The sequence below is a fragment of the Triticum urartu genome, chromosome 1A (genome assembly GCF_056163025.1).
Source record: "Triticum urartu cultivar PI428250 chromosome 1A, HENAU_Tu73, whole genome shotgun sequence".
Classification (NCBI taxonomy): domain Eukaryota; kingdom Viridiplantae; phylum Streptophyta; class Magnoliopsida; order Poales; family Poaceae; genus Triticum; species Triticum urartu.
The window spans coordinates 102262517-102282662 of NC_141873.1; the positions used below are offsets into that span (position 1 = coordinate 102262517).

Genomic DNA, 20146 nt, shown 5'->3' on the forward strand with positions numbered 1-20146 from the left:
CGTGGACTATTGGCTGGCCGTTTCGAAGTCCACCACCTCCTCCCCAATAGGCTTGCGCTCAGCTATCACGCTCATCACTTGGGAGATCTGGAAAGAGAGGAACGAACGAGTTTTCAACAATAAGTCCTCCCTGCCATCGGTTGTCATGAATAAGATTAGGGAAGAGGGGAAGGACTGGATCCTCGCCGGTGCTAAAAAGCTGGCGGAACTTGTAGGCTGTGGGGGGCAGTGTTCGCCCCCTTCCTCGTTTTTTTTGTTTTTTGGCTCTTGCCATACCCCCATTTGCTTCTCCTATATCAATATAAGGCAAAAGCTTTTTCGTCCGTTTCAAAAAAAAGTATCAGTACAGTTACTAAGAGCAACTCCAAGGGAGAGATCCATTTTATCCGTTTGGGTCACCCGGACACAAAACTTGACCCAACGGGACGACCCAAACGGACGATGGTGTCTGCCTGCTGTCCTCCCCGGCCCAAACTTGGCCCAAATATAGAAAAAATTGGGTACGAAGCGGACAGAAGCGAACGCTCTCATCGACCACTGTCGTCCGCTCGTGTCCGCTCCTGGTCCTACCTAGCAGTGCCCCGCCCACGCACCGACCGAGCCGGCTCCCCGCTAAAGCCGCCCGTGCAACCCACGCCTCCATCCCGTTTCATCTCATCCGCATCCACACATTTCCAGACAAGAAAAAAGATATCCCCTTCCATCTCAATCCTACTCCTCGGCCTCCTCTCGCCACCGGGACAAGCGTAGCAACTGATCGGTCGCTGCTCCGTCCATCCATGTCGTCGCTCGCCGTCCGCTGCAGGCTGGAGTGGGAGCTCGGCTGGCTCCGGGGCCTCTTCACGGCCGCGGAGCTGGCGGCCGCCGACCTGCTCCTGCAGCTTAGCGGGGACTACGAGGCGGCTGTCGCGGCGTCGAAGGCCACGATCTCCCCATCGCCGCGCTCGGCGAGCTCGTGCTGCGAGGTCCCCATCAAGGAAGAGAAGGAGCGGGTCGTCAAGGAGACAGCGCCCTTGCCGCTGGGGTCGCTGGACAGGCGGGCGAGGAGGAGCTCGGCAAGCTCGTGCCTCGAGGACCTCGCTGTGGTCGGTGAGGAGGAGTTGGAGCCCCCGCGGATCGCCAGAGAGACGGCGCCGTCACGGAGGAGGCGGGGCGCCGATGTAGCTGTTGTCCGCTTTGTTCGCTTTTGGGTTCTTGCGTTGGATGCCTGCAGTGTCCGCCTCATGTCCGACATGATACCCAAACGGACAAAAAACGGGTCGCTGCGTTGGAGTTGCTTTAAGCTCCCAGGAATTGGAGCGTTGTGGTTAATCGTGGCTGGGTCCCATCTGTCAGTCAGTAATTCACTCGGTTGACTGCTCCGTGACCCCCAAAGCCCGTATCCACCCTCCCGTCATCCCATCTCTCTTCTCCTTCTCCTTCCGAGCGCCACGACGCTAGGTTTTGCTGCCGCCGCCAGCCTAGCCCGGCCGGCACCACCACCTCCTTCTCTCGCGTTCGGGCGTCCCTGCCTTGCCTGGACCGCCTCTCGACACGATCTCTCCCCTCTCTCCTCTTTCCCTCGACGGTGTGGGCGAGCAGGGAGACCGTGTGCCGACGGTTGAAGAGGAAGGTCGGCCTCATCCATACATCTCCAAGCCCAGATGCCCCACTTCCTCCTCCCCTTCCCCCGCCCCCACCCCCACCTCCACCTCCCCCTCCTCTTGCACATCACTTGGGCGGCTGGGCCATGGGATCCCTGCACGCACAAACCTAGCTCCAAGCAGCTGCTGCACGGTGGGGAATGGCAGAGGCTGAACGCGTGCAGCCCATGACGCTGGTGCAGGTTGAGCCTCCCCTTCCACAGGGATTCCTCTCCCTCCATGGATTACCAGGTAGGGTTCTTTCCACCTTTTTTTTCTCCTTTCCAAATCTCTCTACTTGCTCCATAGTTTTTCCTTTTCCCCACCTATGAGTTTGATTTCTTAGTTTTGATTCAGATTTTCAGGAATTACTGGAGCAACCAATGGACATGAAACACCCAAGAAGGTGACACTAGGTGGATCATGAACTTACATTTTATTTTGTACTCTGTTTGTATTCCATTTAGTTCTGACCTTTCCTTTTTCTTTTCTGAATATATGATGCTTAGGGGAAGGGCATTTTATGATATTATATGAGGAAAAAGTGCTACAGTGCAGGTTAGATTCTCCTTTTAATGTTGTTGATTTACAGTAGATTGGGAACGCATAAGTACAAACTGAATAACTTTACTTCTTTTGCTTTTACATAGAAGAATTAGTGCTAGCAAATTCAAAATAAATTTGCAATGGTCTAGATGAAGGTGCAGGATAACATATAATTGATCGGGTGAGTGTCAGATATAGTGTCCTACATTTGTGTTTTTTGAAACCATGTCCTCTTCCTTATCTTGCCGGCGCCTGTGGGTAAATCTGAGAAAAGTTTGATACCTGAACCATAACTCAACTAAACTCACGTGAGCTAGCTTGACACTTGAACCTAAACTAAACCCACGATAGCTCTCTTGACACCCAACCAAAACCAAACTTGCTGGGAATTTTAACCAAACCAAACTGAACCAAGGCTTCAACCATGGGTTGAAACTGTTTACATAAATAGGTTCAGAACCGTTTGATTAAATGGGTTAAGCACTATATTAACAATCAACCAAAACACAACAAGCACACTGAACCAACTTACTGCTTCACTCAACTGGAGTTTGACAATGACATCTCAAACTGAATATACATTACAAAGGACTCATATTCAGAATTGAGCATCAAGTCAACCTCTGACGAAATGAAATTAACAAAGAAACAACACAAGTAACCAGAGCATCAGGAATCCACATCATCTGAACAAAGATGGGCTATCAAATAGACAATCTATGTAACAAGCTTGGCCATGGCCACGGCGGCCGCTAGTACTCGGCGCAGAAGTTCACATCTTTCATGACAAAGATCATCACGCTGGCCGCGACACAAGCACCCGAGAACATGAGAATGGCCATGACCTGCAAAATAACATGGACATCATTTCACTTCGAAAACACTTGCTTATCACTGGAAGCCTAGAATATATATCAACGAAAAATAGTGCCGGCAACTCCTATTACAGGTTTTGGTGGATTTATTACGTGCTAGATGAAATGAACACACATTCCTACAAGAACAGAGGAAGAAATAGGGCAACAAGACCCGGCTGTGTTCCAGCCAACAAATTCAATGAACTTATGACATGCCTATGGACTAGCTGATTCATCACTCCTTTATTCATCACTCACTTGTCAAGAGTGTCATATCAAACCAAAGTCCAATAGTTCTACATACTAGTCTTGGCAATGTTTACTCGCTTAGCGACAGTGGTTTTGCTTGTCCAATCACTATAACGGAAAAAGGAGCAAGGCAAAGGCAAATCGATGATCAGGATCACATTTTTACCTTTTCTTGGTTTCAAGTTTTTACCGTGTGCTTACTGTCCATCTCCTGCAAATGAAACAAAGGATTAATTTAAAGGCATATGAACACTTATATGCTGCAAGTTTTATATATCACATTTTACACAAGTAGTAGAACCAAAATGTAATTGGTTAGCTCACCCTCCTTTGGTTTGAACAACCAATCTTTAGCACAAACAAGCACTTCTAGCATATCAGGGTTCAAAGAGCTTCTCTTGTCGCCTAGTATCCTCTTACCACAACTGAAGGCTGATTCAGATGCCACTGTGCTCAAAGGAATTGCAAGAAAGTCACGGGCCATAGATGCCAATATAGGAAACTTTTCGGCATGCCTCTTCCACCAACCCAAGACATCAAAGTCATCACCGGCCTTCTCGGATGCTTCTTCCAAGTACGCATCAAGCTCGGATTTGTGTACACGTGACCTCCGACGAGACTTGTGCTGGGCAAACTCTTCTTCCAACTTCCTTTTCCCTGCAATAGGTGATCCAATAGTGGTATTGCCTTGACTAGAAGGTGTCGAGTGTGCAGTGCTTATCGTTGCAAGTAGCTCATATTCCTTGACATACTTTCTCACCCATTCTAAAGCAATCTCCACTTGTTTTGTAATCTGCTCCTCGTTGGTGGACAACTTGCAATAGAAGAAATCCAAGTAATCTTCTTTCCTCCTTGGATCAAGGAATGTAGTAATGACAAGTGCATGGTTAAACTCAATGCCCTTGCTTTTTCTACGACGGTTAGGATCTGCATTCTCCTTCTCCTCGGGATCCCAATATTTATCGAGCTTCGTTTGCATCACTGCCGCCAACTCCTTCAACACATCAGAGGTCTGCCAACCCGGATCTTTCAATGCATGGCGAATAGAAAGCACAACCGGCAGAAACTTATGTGAAGTTGGCTTCCTGTGAGATGAAACAATCAAGGTAAGTTCTTCAAAAGCTTTTAGAAACTCGCAAATAGCTTTTGCCTTCTCCCATTCTTCCTCACTTGGAGACTCTATCATCTTTCTATTGGCATAACAAGTGAGGACAGATTTGTACGTCAATGCTTCTACAAGCATTTTCCAGGTTGAGTTCCATCTGGTTGGTGTATCAACAGAGATGCCTTTCTTTGCACGTAGACCCATCCCACTTGTAATTGTATTGAAATCTTGAAGTCTTGAAGGAGAAGAGTCAATATACTTCAGCAGTTCACGTATCATGTCAATAGCTTCATGGATTATTTTCATTCCATCCTGAACCAAGATATTAAGAATGTGCGCACAACACCTGACATGCAAATGTTGACCTTCAAGGAGCAGCTCATGTTTGTGATATTTTATTAACTCCTCACATGCATTAGTATTATTGCTGGCATTATCTAGTGTCAAAGTGAATAATTTGCCCCTTATGCCCCATTCTGTTAAGCAACGAACTATTTCTTCTTCTATCGCATAGCCCGTGTGGGGATACTTCACTTCTGCGAAACTTATGGTCTTCTTGTAGTTGAATTCTGCATTGATATAATGGGCGGTGATGCACATGTAGCCCAAGTCCTGTGATGATGTCCACATGTCAGATGTTAAGCAAATGCGAGAATCCAAATTTTGTAGCTCTACTTCAATATCTTTCTTCATTCCCTTATACATCTTCACTGCATCATCATGAATTGTGTGACGACCCTTGATTTGAAACGCTGGCTGCATTGAGTCAATCCATGGCTGAAGGTGGGGATCTTCAAACTTAAGAAAGGGGATCTCAGCATGGACGCAATACTTGACCATGAGTTCACGACAAACTTTTTCATCAAACACAAACAGACCTTCGGATGGTTTTCTTTTCGGTCAACAAAAACCTCTTCCTGCAAGCCTCCTGAATTGATCGGCAAGCCTCTGCAATATGGGTCCTCAAACTGCTAGTCCCAAACTTGGTGTGAAGTTGCGCTCCACAGTATTTGCACACAGCCTTGAAATCACCATCTACGAGAACCAGATCTACTTCATAATGCTCCCATACCTTGGACCTTCTAGCATGTGGTACTTGACTCGTATTCTCATCCATGGAATCAACACTCTCCGAACCCTCTGATGTAGACATGCCTCAAATTACTAGTGAGTAATTACTACAGTGACTGATCGATCGGTCGAGTGGTCTGGGTTGGTGTGTTTTTCCCGTCCTTGGTGCGTGGCCTGTGAATGCAGATGCAAGGTGCAAGCAGGTTAATACTAGTACTAGTAGCAGTAAAAGTTAATGCATGTAAAATAAAATAAACGACAAAATCACTGGGAATAAATGTTTTGGATTTCAAATCTCAAAATAGATCAACCAACATCAAGGTTCGATAATCTACATGGCAAAAAATTGACTTAAAATTTTCAGTCCCAAACTCTGAACATGCAAAATATTTTTTCTTAGTTGATAAGGTCCACTAACTAAGTACTTCCTTCTTATCTCAACAATCAAAATTTAGAAAACCCTGCATAACGGTCCAGAGCATAAAAAGAAGTCATAGGAGTGCTAAGAACATTTTATTTTATTTTAGTTCCTCTGCCGACAGGATAAGAAGATCTTGGGTTTAGTACAACGTACATATGCCGACATTAAAGTGCTATAGAGCATAGTCTACATAAAGAAGTTCACGCCTCATATCTCAACAATCATCCCAATCTTATTATGGCAAAATAACCATTATGAAGCTACAATGTGAGTATAAAATAGTAAGAATCAGTGGTAAACAGTCCGCTGTCCAGCCCAGTATGTGATTTAAATGACGAACATGTGCAGACCAAATGAATTACACAACAAATCATCATACAATTTGCTGCTGCCATGATCAATATGAGCCAAAGTTTGCACTGCTTATTTTGTGAAGGAATAACAGTTTTCAATCACATCAATGGAGTGACTGATAAAGTGGTTCTATTTTTAAATGATCTTAGTACCTTGTTCGGTAAATCATTAAAAAGCGCTTATAAATCACTGCAGAAAGGAAATAAAACATCGGCCAACTGAGAAGCTATTAGGAAAAAATGGGTGAAGGATATTGCTATTGACTTATCTTAGTACTCCTTAGTACATAAAGAAAAACTTGAATACAGAATACCACTCCCTATAGTTTGTACAACAATGAGAAAAGTTACGCATCAGAGATTCAGAACAGACTTCATGCTAGAAATTGACCATGACAACTTATGAGAAGGCAGTAAACTAGCAGAGGTGCTGAATGCGCAAAATCGTCGAAAGATGTAAAGAGGTTTCGAGGATGAGTACCATCCAGGTATTATGGAATAGCAAGTTTGCTCTTTAACTAGACATAATTTTCCACGTGATATTGTTTCCAGTAGTTTGCAAACTGTTGGATGGAACTCTGCAATTCTGTAGCTATGAACAGCTAGCTGTAAGCGTGAATTCAACTAATGCCCAAGCTCCACAGATGCAACTACCGATGGCAACATTCATAACCGGCGCTTGGCATGAGCGCCGCCGGAGCACCGCTCCACATCCACGACAAAGCCAAACAACAAAGCGTCACTCGCCTCTCACAAATTGAAACTGAACCGAAAATGTATAGTCGTACAGAGAACAAATTGAAGTGGTTCTTTGTTGAGGAGCTGTGGAATCGACCTGGTTGTTGCTGTTGTTGTTGCAGACAAGGAGGGGACCAGCAGGGGCACCTTGCCGGCGTTGCCGCTGGAGCACCTTGCCGGCTTGCCGCTGGAGCACCTTGCCGGCTTGCCGCCGGAGGAGCAGGACCTGGTCAACAGGAGGAGCCGGTCAGAGAGAGAGAGAGAGGCGGGAGGGGGGGGGTACCTGCCGGCGGAGGGAAGGTGGCGCGACGGAGACGACCCGGCGGTCCTCAACCCTAGCAGACGGGGAGAGGCGGCGGCACCGATGGGACGACCAACTCGGGGTAGCTCATGGTCGGATATTCTGTGCCAAGGAGGGGGCGGCGCCGGAGGGAGACGGCGAGGCGGCGACGCAACCACGCAAGGAAGGGGGCGGCGAGGGGAAGAGACAGGGGGCAGGGGCGGCGCGGGGGAAGAGACAGGGGCAGCGTGTGGGAGCCTGAGAGGCAACGAACGAGAAACTGGACGCAGCGAACCGGGTTGTACCCACAGTTTGTAGCCCATAATGCATCAAATGGTTTCAGCCCATAACCAACTATACCCAAACTGGTCCTCTCAAAACCGAAACCAAACCAAACTTAAGAAAGCCTCAGCCCAATAAGACATAAACCAATCACGCCCGTAATAAAAACTAACCCATTTAAACCAATTTTTCTAAAACCACTGCCAGATTTACCTGTGGGAGAAGGGGAGAGGGGGGCAGCAGACGTTCCTGCCGTGCTTTGCTGTTGGTGCATCCGTGGAGGAGGGCTGCCCTGTTGTTTCGTTGCTGACGGGTGTGCGATGCCGCTCCTCTGGCTTGCCGCTCTTCCGCATCAGATTCTTCATGTTTCTTCTCTTCGAGAGGGGGGGGGGGCAGGGCTCGGTAGGGACGGCCGTCTGCTGCATCCGTGCCGGCCGTGTTGCCTTACTCCGCAGCAGGTTGTATTTCCTCCTCTTTGTCTTGGTTGCAGTTGGTTCTCTTCATCTTCCTTCGTTGAGGCAGGCTGCAAGTTCCAATCCCCCCAACTTTTCACCGTCTCCCAAATCGCCGACGCCGCGTCCTTTGATCCTGGCTGCCTCCAGCAGGTTGCTGTCCATGCCGTCTCCCTCGCTGTCGCGTCTTGCAGACTGGCGCGTCCCAGCAGCCAGTTTCTCCTCCCATCTGCTGCCCTCCTCCAGCCCCCCCTCCTGGTCGCACCTCCATCTGCTCAAAGTCCCTCCCTCTGAATTGGCGGGTGTGAGTTTGATACTTTGATTCATGCCGAAGTTTGGTAGACTCTGATATGGACCATGGTGGTGGTCAATTTTGTCCATTGATCCAAGCGTAAGCTTACGCATGGCTGATTGCAAGGTGAGCATACATAGTTTTTTCCATGATCTTTTGATGAGTGGATGTTTGTCAATCATGTAGAAAGTGTATACTCAACGAAACAAAAATGCCAAAGTGACCTTTAGTCCCTTGTTTTAACAAAAAAGTATGAATGCTTGACTGTGTATTATCTGTGTGAAGTAAACTGATCGACAACTAAATGAAGTCGCAACAATTATTTTCTTGATATCACAACCTGTGAAAGAAAAGCGCAGTTATTCGCCGTTATTTGGATACATATAGTACACATATTATTATAGTCTACTATTGCAAATTGATAATATGACATTATAGTCTACTAATATGACATTATAGTCTACTATTAAGACGATGATTGTTCTACTTCTAAATATGAATATTGATACTCCTCAAGGGTATAGTTGTTTCGAAGATTGAAGATAGGATATCAGAGTTATATTCCAAAAGGAATCGTTTGTCGCTGCAGGACTACTATTTTGTAATTCTATGTAATGTGTGTTGGTTGTTTACATTCTTAGTGTTTCAGAGTATCCAGGTTTTGAAGTATGGGGCAAACCAATGTGGCCATAACAAGTATGAAACCAACGACACTGTGGTGGCAATAGGCTTATAGCCATTTATGTTTTGTAGTTAATCAATGTACATGATGTTAAACTTTTGGATCTTGTGTTATTTTTGGAATAATCTGAATCTTAATTATTTGCACTATCCTGGACCGCGAAAAGGGCTCACGATGTTGTGAAATACAGCTATGAACCCACAGTTACTATGATGTTGAGGTTTTAGTTGTACGATAATCTGGTCCTTCTGAGCATATGGCCTGATGCAAGTTGCAAATGCGATAACTAAACAATAGGTTGCTCAAAGTTGTTCTAACTCTTTTTTTCTCAAGGTTATGGAGATGTCCTGATTGATTGGTAGGACTAGGGTTCCTACCGGCTCTACTCCTTAGGTTATAAGGGCATGACAACGGAGGTTGGGGGCGAGGGCGCGTGCGTCGGCACGTAGGCGCCGTCGTGAGGAAGGAGGAGGGCGGCAGCGGTTAGGGTTGGCGGCGGCTAGGGTTCCGGCTCCTCTGGGAGCCGGGCAATAGGGATAGAAAATATGTTTATTGCTTCATTTCGAATAGAGTCTTACATCCTATATTTATAACCTAGATAACTTGCATAATAATTAACCTAAGATAACTTGTGGGCCAAGCCCCTAACTACTGCCCAGTGGGCCTCCTCTGGTTATAAGCTAAGCCGGTTATAACATCTCTCCCCGCCTGCGCAAACAGCTCGTCCTCGAGCTGAAAGTCTGGATAGTGTTGGTGGAAGTCGTCACGCTGCTCCCAAGTAGCCTCCTCCTCCGGAAGGCCCGCCCACTGGATCAGAATGAACCACACCCCGTGACGGAGCTGCGCCCGCAACACCTTCTCCGGCTCCGAAAGAAGACGTCCGTCGGCAGTCGGAGGCAGCGCAGGTGGAGCGGCCGGTGGCTCTCCACGAAAAGGCTTGAGCAGCCCCACATGGAAAACGTCGTGGATGCGAGCACCGGTCGGAAGCTGAAGGCAATAGGCCACCCGCCCAATGTGTTCCAAGACGGCGAAGGGCCCGGCGTAGCGAGGGCCGAGCTTGCGCTTCGCGCGCGGGTCTAGCAACTGTGTAGAGCGGTGGAGAGGACGCAGCCACACCCAATCACCCACCGTGAACTCCGCCTTGCGATGGTTGCCGTCGTAGTAATGCTTGGCCAGCTGCTGGGCCTGGAGGAGACGCTGACGGTCCTCAGCAAGTATCTCGTCACGGGTGTGAATAAGCTCGCCCGCGGCCTCCGTCCGCGTCGTTGCCGGGTCCACCGACAAGATAGGAGGCGGTGGCCGACCGTAGACCACCTCAAATGGTGTAGCACGCAGCGCGGAGTGATAGGTGTTGTAGCAGTACTCCGCCCACGTGAGCCAATCCACCCAAGCTCGAGGGCGATCACCTGTAACACAGCGCAAATACATGGCAATCACCTTGTTAACCACCTCTGATTGTCTGTCCGTCTATGGGTGGAAGGCCGTGCTCAGGTGGAGCTTGACGCCCGCCATCCTGAAGAGGTCGTGCCAAACATGGCCGGTGAACGCCGGGTCCCGATCACTGACGATCGAAGAGGGGAACCCGTGAAGACGAACGATCCCTTCGAAGAAGGCACGGGCCACGGACGCGGCAGTATACAGATGCCCCAGCGCGATGAAGTGAGCATACTTGGAGAAGCGGTCGACCACAGTGAGAATGATTGATTTGCCGCCCACCTTGGGGAGGCCCTCGATGAAGTCCATGGAGATATCTGCCCAGACCTGAGACGACACGTCCAAAGGCTGAAGCAGACCAGCCGGCGTAATGTCTCTGTCTTGTTGCGCTGGCATGTCATGCAAGATCGCACCTAGTCACGGACCAAGGCGCGATCACCAGGAATGTAGAAGTCGGCGCGTAGACGATGGAGGGTCTTCTGCACACCCTCATGACCAGCCGAGTGAGCCAGCAATAGGACCTGGTGACGGAGATCATCATGTGCCGGAACAAAGACGTGGCGCCCATGGAGGAGGCCGTCAGTGAAACGCCAAGGCTCCTCCAGGTCGCTGGCAGCTAGCTGCTGCCGAAGGAGGACAGCGTCGTCAGCGGTCGCCGTCGCCCGACGAATCTCGGCAAAGAGGCCGAAGGTGGGCTCGGAGCGGATGCACAACGCCATCCCCTTGGAGGCGCCGTCGGTGGAGTTGAGGTTGGCATTGTGGCGTGGCAAGGCGTCGGCCACGGTATTAAGACGACCCGGGCGATACTCGACGAAGAAGTCGAAGCCAAAGAGTTTGCTAATCCACTGGTGCTGCGGCACGGTCGAGAGCCTCTGGTCCAGCAAGAACTTGAGACTGTAGTGGTCCGTGCGAATCTGGAAAGATCGGCCCCATAGATAGGGCCGCCAATGGCGCACGGCCTGCACCAAGCCAATGAGCTCCCGCTCGTACGCTGCGAGCTTAAGATGGCGCGGAGCGAAGGGCCGGCTGAAGAAGGCGAGAGGACCATCACCCTGATGAAGCACGGCGCCGAACCCCGCACCCGAGGCGTCACAGTCCACCACGAAGGGGCGGTCAAAATCTGGCATCTGAAGAACGGGCCCCGTCGTGAGGGCCCCCTTGAGGGCCTCGAATGCCGCTGTCGCCTCCTCGTCCTAGGAGAAGGCGTCGTGGTGCAGCAACCGCGTGAGGGGCGACGCAATGAGGCCGAACTCCCGGATGAACTTCCGGTAGTATCCGGCGAAGCCGAGAAAACCGCAAAGAGCCCGCGGCGAGTGCGGTGTCGGCCAGGCTGCGACGGCCGCCACCTTGTCGGCGTCCATAGCCACCCCGTCGGCCGGGATGACATGGCCGAGGTAGGCGACGGAAGGCGTCCCGAACGAGCACTTCGAGCGCTTAAGATGAAGATGGTGCGTCCGAAGCTCGTTGAAGACGATGGCGATGTGCTGGAGGTGCTCTGCCCAAGAGGCGCTGTAGATTAGAATATCATCAAAGAAAACGAGCACAAACCGACGTAAGTAGGGCCGGAGGACGTCGTTCATCAGGGCCTGGAAGGTTGCCGGGGCGTTGGTGAGGCCAAAGGGCATCACCAAGAACTCGAAGTGGCCATGGTGAGTCCGAAACGCCGTCTTGGCGATGTCATCTGAGTGCATGCGCACCTGGTGGTACCCCGACCGGAGATCGAGCTTGGTGAAGAAGCGCGCCCCGTGTAGCTCATCCAGGAGCTCATCAACCACCGGAATAGGGAACTTGTCCTTAAGCGTAACAGCATTAAGGGCACGGTAGTCGATGCAAAAACGCCACGTGCTGTCCGACTTGCGGACAAGAAGCACTGGCGCGGTAAACGGCGAGGTGGAGATCTGGATGATGCCTGCCGTGAGCATAAGCGCACACTGCCGCTCCAACTCGTCCTTCTGCAGCTGCGGGTAGCGGTAAGGATGCACCGCCACCGGCGCGGATCCCGGCAAGAGATGTATACGGTGATCATATGCCCGGGCGGGCGGAAGACCCTGTGGCTCGGTGAAGAGATCGCCGTGCTGCTGCAGAAGGTTCTCCAAGAGCGGATGCTCGGCCTCGGAGGTGGCTGCGGCCAGCTGAAGCTGAGGTGGTGCGGGCGTGGCACCCCCAACGCCGTCCCACTGAATGCGGCGGCCCAAGCGCCAGAAGGTCATCGTCAGCGCGTCGAAGTCCCCAAAGAATGGGACCGAGTTCGTAAAAAGTCGACGCCAAGGATGAAGTCGAAGCGGCCCAAGTCGATGCCCGCACAGGTGATGGAGAAGTGTTCCCCGCCGATGGTGATGGGGATGTCCCGCGCGAGGCCATGACACCGGAGGCGATCGCCGTTTGCCACCGTGACCCGAAGTTGCTCCCCGCCCGTCGGCTGAAGCGCTAAGCGACTCATGGTAGCCTCGGGCAGGAAGTTATGGGTGGAGCCTGTATCCACCAAGGCCACCAAGAGCTCGCCGTGGATCGTCACCGGCAAGAGCATGGTCCGCTCGTCACGGATCCCGGTGAGCGCGTGGAGGGAGACCACGAGGGCAGCCGCGGGTGCGCCCTCAGCCGCCGCTGGGGGTGGTAGTGCCGCGGCCTCATCGGCCAAAGTGTCTCCTTCGGTGAAGTCGACCGTCTCCAAGTAGAAGAGGCGCGGGCACACATGTGTCGGCGTATAGGGCTCGTCACAGTTAAAGCGGAGGCCCTGGCGCCGCCGCTCCATCTGCTCCGTCGAAGAGAGGCGTCGGAAGGGGCGCGTCGTGGCCGAGGTAGTGGGCGCCAGTGTGGCCGGGGGCGGCCGGCCTGGTGCAGGAGGCGGGTGGCTGGTCTGCCAGCCTCCTCGGGCCGGGGCAACCGGCAACATGGCCTGGGCGCGAGCCTCGAAGGCCCGGGCGTAATACATGGCCGTCTGGAGATCCTGAGGGCCGCGAAGCTCCACGTCGACGTGAATGTGATCCGGGAGGCCACCAACAAAGAGGTCGGCGCCGCTGCGCCGTCACGCCCGGCGCATGGCACGCCAAGGCCTGGAAGCGGTCGGAGAAGTCCTGCATCGTAGAGGTGAAGGGAAGGCGGCCGAGCTCCGACAGGCAGCTCCCGTGAACCGGGGGCCCAAAACGGAGGAGGCATAGCTTGCGGAAGCGCTCCCAAGTAGGCATGGCACCCTCGTCCTGCTCGAGAGCGTAGTACCACGTCTGTGCCGCGCCGCGGAGGTGATAAGAGGCAAGCCAGGTCCGCTCCGAAGCGAGTGTGCGCTGCCCGCGAAAGAACTGGTTGCACTGGTTGAGCCAGTTGAGGGGGTCCTCCATGCCGTGATACGTGGCGAAGTCGATCTTGGCGAACCGCGACAGTGCCTGGGCGGGAACGCCGTGGCGAGCTGGCTCGAAGGTGCGGAGCAGCGAGGCGGGTGGCGCCTGGTCGGAGTACTCCGGGTAGGGACCGGCGGAACTAGATGGCCCCCCGAACTGCGGGAACGGAGTCGGCTGTTCGGGGGCCGTGGTGTAGACTGGCGAAGACGAAGGCCCAGCCGCCCACGCTGGAAGTGGCGACGGGGAGGCCGGGAACGGGACCTGATGAATCGGGAGGCCGGTCGGCGAGGGTGCCCCCGAGCTAGGCAGGGGCGGTGCCGGTGGTTGTAGCGTCGGTGGCGGGGGTGGGCGGGGGCGTCGGTGGCCGGGGGGTGGGGGTGGCGGCAAGTACCACAGAGGGGCCGCGGCCGGCGTGGTCCCGCCAGGGTGTCCCGCCTGGAACGGCAGCAGGGGCTGCCCGGTGCAAGTCGGCGCGGAGAACGGCTGCAGCTGTCCGGTGGCCGCTGCCTGCGGCATCTGCTGTAGCGGCCAGGGGCCCAAAGACGTCGTCGGCGCCAAGGGCCAGAGGGGCGCCGCGGCAGCCGGAGGGCCGCCCGGTGGAGCCGCCTGGAGCGGCAGCATCAGAGGGGCGCCGTACGGGGAGACGCCCTGGGGCGGCCACGGCGTGTGGCCGTAGGCGGCCGCGGCCGCCGTCGGCAGGGGCATGTAGGGCCCAGCCGCGTACTGCTGCTGCTGCAGGTGGAGGCTCTGGACGGCGGTGACGAGGTCCCGCAGGGTGGCCGTGACCTGCTCCGGTGTGAAGACGGCGGACGGCGGTGGCGCAGGAAGAATCGTGGATGACGGCACGGCCGGGGTCGCGGTGGAGACGGGGCCCGCCAGCGCGGTTGACCCGGCGTCGTTGGCGCGGTGAGGGACGGCGCGTCGTCATCGGCGCGGTGGAGCCGCTGGAAAGCGCCGACGGTGGTGGTGGCAGCGACATGATCAGAACTTGGTCTTTGATTACCAAATTGGTAGGACTAGGGTTCCTACCGGCTCTACTCCTTAGGTTATAAGGGCAGGACAGCGGAGGTTGGGGGCGAGGGCGCGTGCGCCGGCGCGTTGGCGCTGTCGCGAGGAAGGAGGGCGGCGGCGGTTAGGGCTGGCGGCGGCTAGGGTTCCGGCTCCTTTGGGAGCCGGGCAATAGGGATAGAAAATATCTTTATTGCTTCATTCCGAATAGAGTCTTACAGCCTATATTTATAACTTAGATAACTTGCATAATAATTAACCTAAGATAACTTGTGGGCCAAGCCCCTAACTACTGCCCAGTGGGCCTCCTCCGGTTATAAGCTAAACCGGTCATAACATTGATAAGTATGCTGACAAAGCAATATGGAACAAGGTTGTGAACATCCAACCAATGCAAGCATCGGTTTTCTGGTTGTGTGCTACATCTCCTGCATACTGTTTCTAATACCATTCAAATGCAGTTGATTGCTACATGGTGATGTTTTCTGCATCTTTTGTTTCATCGGTTCTTAATGTTTGGAAGGGACTTGGATTTCCATGTATGGGGTAGATGCTTCTATTATCATCATGAATTTTTTACATAAGAATTTTATTAATTATTAAATGCTATACTTTGGGCCTGTGTGATGGTTAGACAGTGGTCTTGAAGGTATTTTTAGCTTTCTAGACGGCCTTCATAGTTTATTTCTAATGCTACTGGTGGTTGTTAGGATTAGCTCATGATCTGTTGTGTGTAGATGTTCATCTATATACATGGGACTGAGGGATGTGATCTGATCTTTTATTTAGGATTTTTTTTAATTAGCAAGCCCGATGGTCTCCATTCCTAGGTTAGTGCTATCTTTTTTTTGTTGGTAAGTTGTGCCGTGCTGATTTCCGTTTTAATTAGTAGTATCTGAGACAGTGATGGCTATTATCTCTTTGTGCTAAGTTGGAGTCATGTGGAAATCATTATTCATTTTCATTTTGGTTGCAAGCATGGTAATACGAAATGAAGAAGAATATGACAACACAGTGCAATGAAGTGCTTGTGAAGATATGAAGAATCTATCACAAGGATTGTGTTGTTCAAATGAGATGAGAGAAACACTATGGAGATGCATATGGGGAACTTCTACTTTGTCGCATCTCTTAATGATGTCCTGCTTTTTTAGTTCACTTCTTTTAATCTATTAATTTCTGTACAATTTCATGCATCCAATATTAAACTTGCACATGTACGATTCTGTCTAATGGTCGTTCCGCACTTGTGCACCTGGGACATGTTTGCTGCAGTAAAACTTTAGCTCACTTCCAATGTGTTGTACTCCTGAAGGGTGCCATTATTTGCCACATTTTTCATTAGTGCTGCCGTTGTATCTAGATTAGCAGGTTGGCTTTGGATGGCGTGCGTGCACAGCAGACCATGCCAGCAAAAAATCGTTTAAGCGCACGTTCATATGATCCGCTGAAGTCACACAAAAGCGTTCTAGCTGGCCGAGCGACAACTACCAGTCGCAGTATCACCACCGGGCACGGCAGAGCGCGCCTATCCGTCTAGTATACTCCATTGCCAAAAAAAGGATGCTGATAACGCTGACCCATGTGATGGGAGTAAGAGCATGTACAATGGTTGATAAGATAGTCTTATCTTAAGTTTTGCATGTAATTTAGAGATGACAAAGAAAAATGTCTACAATGGATCATCTCTTAGCCTTATCTTTAATGACTAGTAATTCCTAAAAATGTGGTGAGACATATTGTGCTAAGAGATCATTTCTTGTCTTATCTTAAATAAGAGAAGACAAGCCTTTTCTTATGAGTTCTTTCTCCTCCACCTCATTATTTATCCTACGTGGCACTCTTAAGATAGCATCATTGTACATGCCTTAACACCCATCCACATGCCTTATAACTTATAGATTGCGCCATGTCATCACATGCATATGAGAATCTTTTTGAATTTCTAGTTTTTAAAATGTTTTATCTCCTAAATGAAAATTCGATTGAAGATTCGTTTTCACCACTAAATTCATCGTGACGAGATCTTCGAAACTAGATCTCATATCAATATGTTTTGATGATTTTTTTGGTTAAAAGTTGCCAAGTCTATTGCACATGAATTGTCATGGTGTTTACACTGAAGTTGTCATGATATGTTTCAAATTTTTCTTCTACATTTAGAAGTAAATTTTGACATATTATAAAACGGAATTAGACTTGCCATGAATCATAAACTAAAATTGTCATGATATATGCACTTAAAATTGTCATTGTTCATACAAAAAATAATTTTCATGGTCAAAGCACTGGAATTGCCATGGTCAAAATACTAAAATTGCCATGATCTATAAACTAAAATTGTCACATTGCAACTTTACTGTAAACACTATGACAACTACAGTGTAAATATCATGACAATTTTTGCCTAATTTTTTTTGTTGAAACATATCAACATGCGATCTAGTTTTGAAAATCTCGCCGAGACGGATTTAATAGTGAAAACGGATTTTTAATTGGATTTTTAATTAGAAGATAAAACATTTTTAAGTCAAAAACCAAAAAGATTCCCACTGATGTCATCTGTTTTGATGTGGCAAAATGAATGGTAATGGAGACGTTTGGGCCATATTGCTTCGTGCCACACGTGTGGGTGTTATCATTTGGGGAAAAAACGATACTGCGTCCATACTACATCACACAAATCTTGGTATACTTAGCTGCAAAAGTAGCCACAAATTTGTACTCCCTCCATCCGGAAATACTTGTCGCAGAAATGGATACAAATGGATGTATCTAGAACTAAAATACATCTAGATACATCCATTCTCCGGACAAGTATTTTCGGACGGAGGGAGTACACTACTTTCATATAAGTGAGGATATTAATTAGTAGTGAAAGTGCGTTATATCGACTAGAGAGGGGGGGGTGAATAGACGATTTTTATGAAAGTCTTCATTCCTGGGAGTTTTGAAGACAAACGATAGAAATGAATCTATAACCATGCAGCGGAAGGTAGACTACCCTAGACAAGCCATAGTCAAGTATTTAATGAAGTGAAAGCACAAAGACTAACAACAGCTAGACAGTACGAATCAGGATGGGAGATAATATGAAACCAATCTGAACAAACAGTCACACAGTGAAGACAAATGGACAATGCAAATAGGTAATGACTTCACAAGGACCAACTGTAAATAAAGAGATGGGAAGGGTAGAACCAGTGAGCTTGGTGAAGACAAAGGTTTGGTAGACCAGTTTCAACTGCGGTGACAGTTGTACGTCTGGTTAGGGCGGCTAGGTATTTAAATCTGAGGACACACAGTCCCGGACACCCAGTCCTGAACACGCAGCTCAGGACACTCAATCCTCACCGCATTCCCCTTGAGCTAAGGTCACACAGACCTCGCCCAATCACTCTGGTAAGTCTTCAAGGTAGAATTTCAAACCTTCACAGACTTCGTTCACTGGCGATCCACAATGACTCTTGGATGCTCAGAACGCGACGCCTAACCGGCTGGAGGATTCACAGTCCTCAAGTGTAATAAGTCTTCAGATCACATAGACAGGAAGACTTAAGTGATGCCTAACACTCTTTGGCTTTGGGTGTTTAGGGCTTTATCCTCGCAAGGAATTCTCTCTCAAAGGCTTCGAGGTGGGTTGCTCTCAAACGACAAAAGCCGTACTCTAACTCTGAGCAGCCAACCGTTTATGGTTGTAGGGGGTGGGCTATTTATAGCCACTAGGCAACCCGACCTGATTTGTCCGAAATGACCCTTGGTCACTAAGGAACTGACACGTGTTCCAACGGTCAGATTTCAAACACACACGGCAACTTTACTTGGACTACAAGCAAAGCTGATTTATCCAACTCTGGACAAGATTTGCTCTCGTAGTCTTCACTTGAAGACATAGGATTTTGGTTAAGCATCACTTCAGTCATTCTGACTGGTTTTCTTGGACCCCACTTAACAGTATGGTGGTTCCTATGACTCAACAAAGAAGAAAAAGAACGACGAAAAAACTAAGTCTTCGCGCTCCATAGTCTTCATGTGATGTCTTCTCTTGTCATAGTCTTCAATGTGAATGTCTTCACATACCACCTTTGACTTCAATGTCTTCTTACATTTTTAGGGGTCATCTCTGGTAGGAAAACCGAATCAATGAGGGACTTCTACCTGTGTTATCCTGCAATTCTCACAAACACATTAGTCCCTCAACTAGGTTTGTCGTCAATACTCCAAAACCAACTAGGGGTGGCACTAGATGCACTTACAATCTTCCCCTTTTTGGTGATTGATGACAAACTAGTTGAAGTTTTCAACGGGGAATATAATATGTGAAATTGTAAAGGATAGGGGATTGTCTTCATAAGTGGCAAAGGCTCCCCCTGAAGATGTGCATATAAGTAATTTGCTTTTGGTATGCAAATGCACATGGCAGGTTGTACTTGTGGAGATCCTCTTCAACTTATGATGACAATTCATCATGCATGAAAAGTATGTGAAGATAATGACATGCATAATGAAAAATGGACGTCTGCAAAATGATCTAAGTGCGGAATTTGTCGTCGCACATGCGGAGTTTATCATCGCATCACAGAAAAGCAAATAAGTAGCAGACGACCATCGAGTTTGAGTGTTACAACTCAAAGAACCAAATGTATCAAAACACGAGAGTTGTAAACACTAGGAAAAATATAAAACCACCGCCCATATGGACCCTCTTGAAGACTATCAAACTCATATGCTTCTCCCCCTTTTGTCAGTAAGGACCAAAAAGGTTTGAAGACATAGAGCACCTACTCGTTCCCACGAGGAGTTGGTGAAGCAGCAGGGTCGTCGGAGTTGGTTGGCGGTGCAGACGAACTCGGTGCAGTGGTGATTCGCGCCGAAGGTGGTGAAGTAGCATCGTCTTCATCATCGATGACACGTGCATTCACTGTTGCAGCAGAGGAGGAGAACTCAGAGTCTTCAAAAGACGGAGTTCGTCGCAGCACAGTCCTTCTTGGAGGTGTTGAGTCAAACTTGAAGCGTTCAGAGAAGCCATCCTCTTGAAGATCATCTTCAGAACACATAAGAGTCAGCCCTTTCCATGTATGCCGACAGGTTTCATGGGCAACAAAGGCATTCTTGGTGGCAAGGTTGCGAATCCTGTTTACGTCCACCAAGAAGCTTTGCATTTGGCGTTTTAGCCAGTCATGATGCTTATCCTGTTTCTGATGAAGGGCAACCAGAAGCTCTCGGTCATTGAGAACACGGGATCGCTTCTTGGGCCTTTGTGCAATGGTGCTTTCAGTGGCTTCAGTGAGGGCACGATGAGGTGCACGGGTAGTACCAGCCAGAGGATAAACACGAGTGACTGCTGGGTCGCCTTCAATGTGTTGAGAGAAACTTTTCTTATCAGCATTCTGAAGACTAAGGGGCTCCTTGGCAGGCT

At 49.7% G+C, this 20146-nt stretch overlaps 1 protein-coding gene and 1 long non-coding RNA gene across 3 annotated transcripts; both read left to right on the plus strand.

The window, feature by feature from the left end:
• The first annotated feature begins 779 nt into the window (after window positions 1-779).
• LOC147990250 (uncharacterized) lies at window positions 780-1355 on the plus strand. Its single transcript, XM_087537705.1, has one exon. It carries the CDS (start codon window positions 780-782, stop codon window positions 1353-1355), a length of 576 nt encoding a protein of 191 aa, XP_087393831.1.
• Window positions 1356-1380: 25 nt separating this feature from the next.
• Window positions 1381-15960, plus strand: LOC147990251 (uncharacterized). Of its 2 annotated transcripts, none has more exons than XR_015599254.1 (4): window positions 1381-1874; window positions 1980-2038; window positions 2132-2180; window positions 8918-15960. It is a non-coding gene; the product is annotated as an uncharacterized LOC147990251 (long non-coding RNA). The 2 variants fall into 2 exon arrangements; XR_015599253.1 differs by having other exon boundaries at window positions 1980-2028.
• The last annotated feature ends 4186 nt before the right edge of the window (window positions 15961-20146 follow it).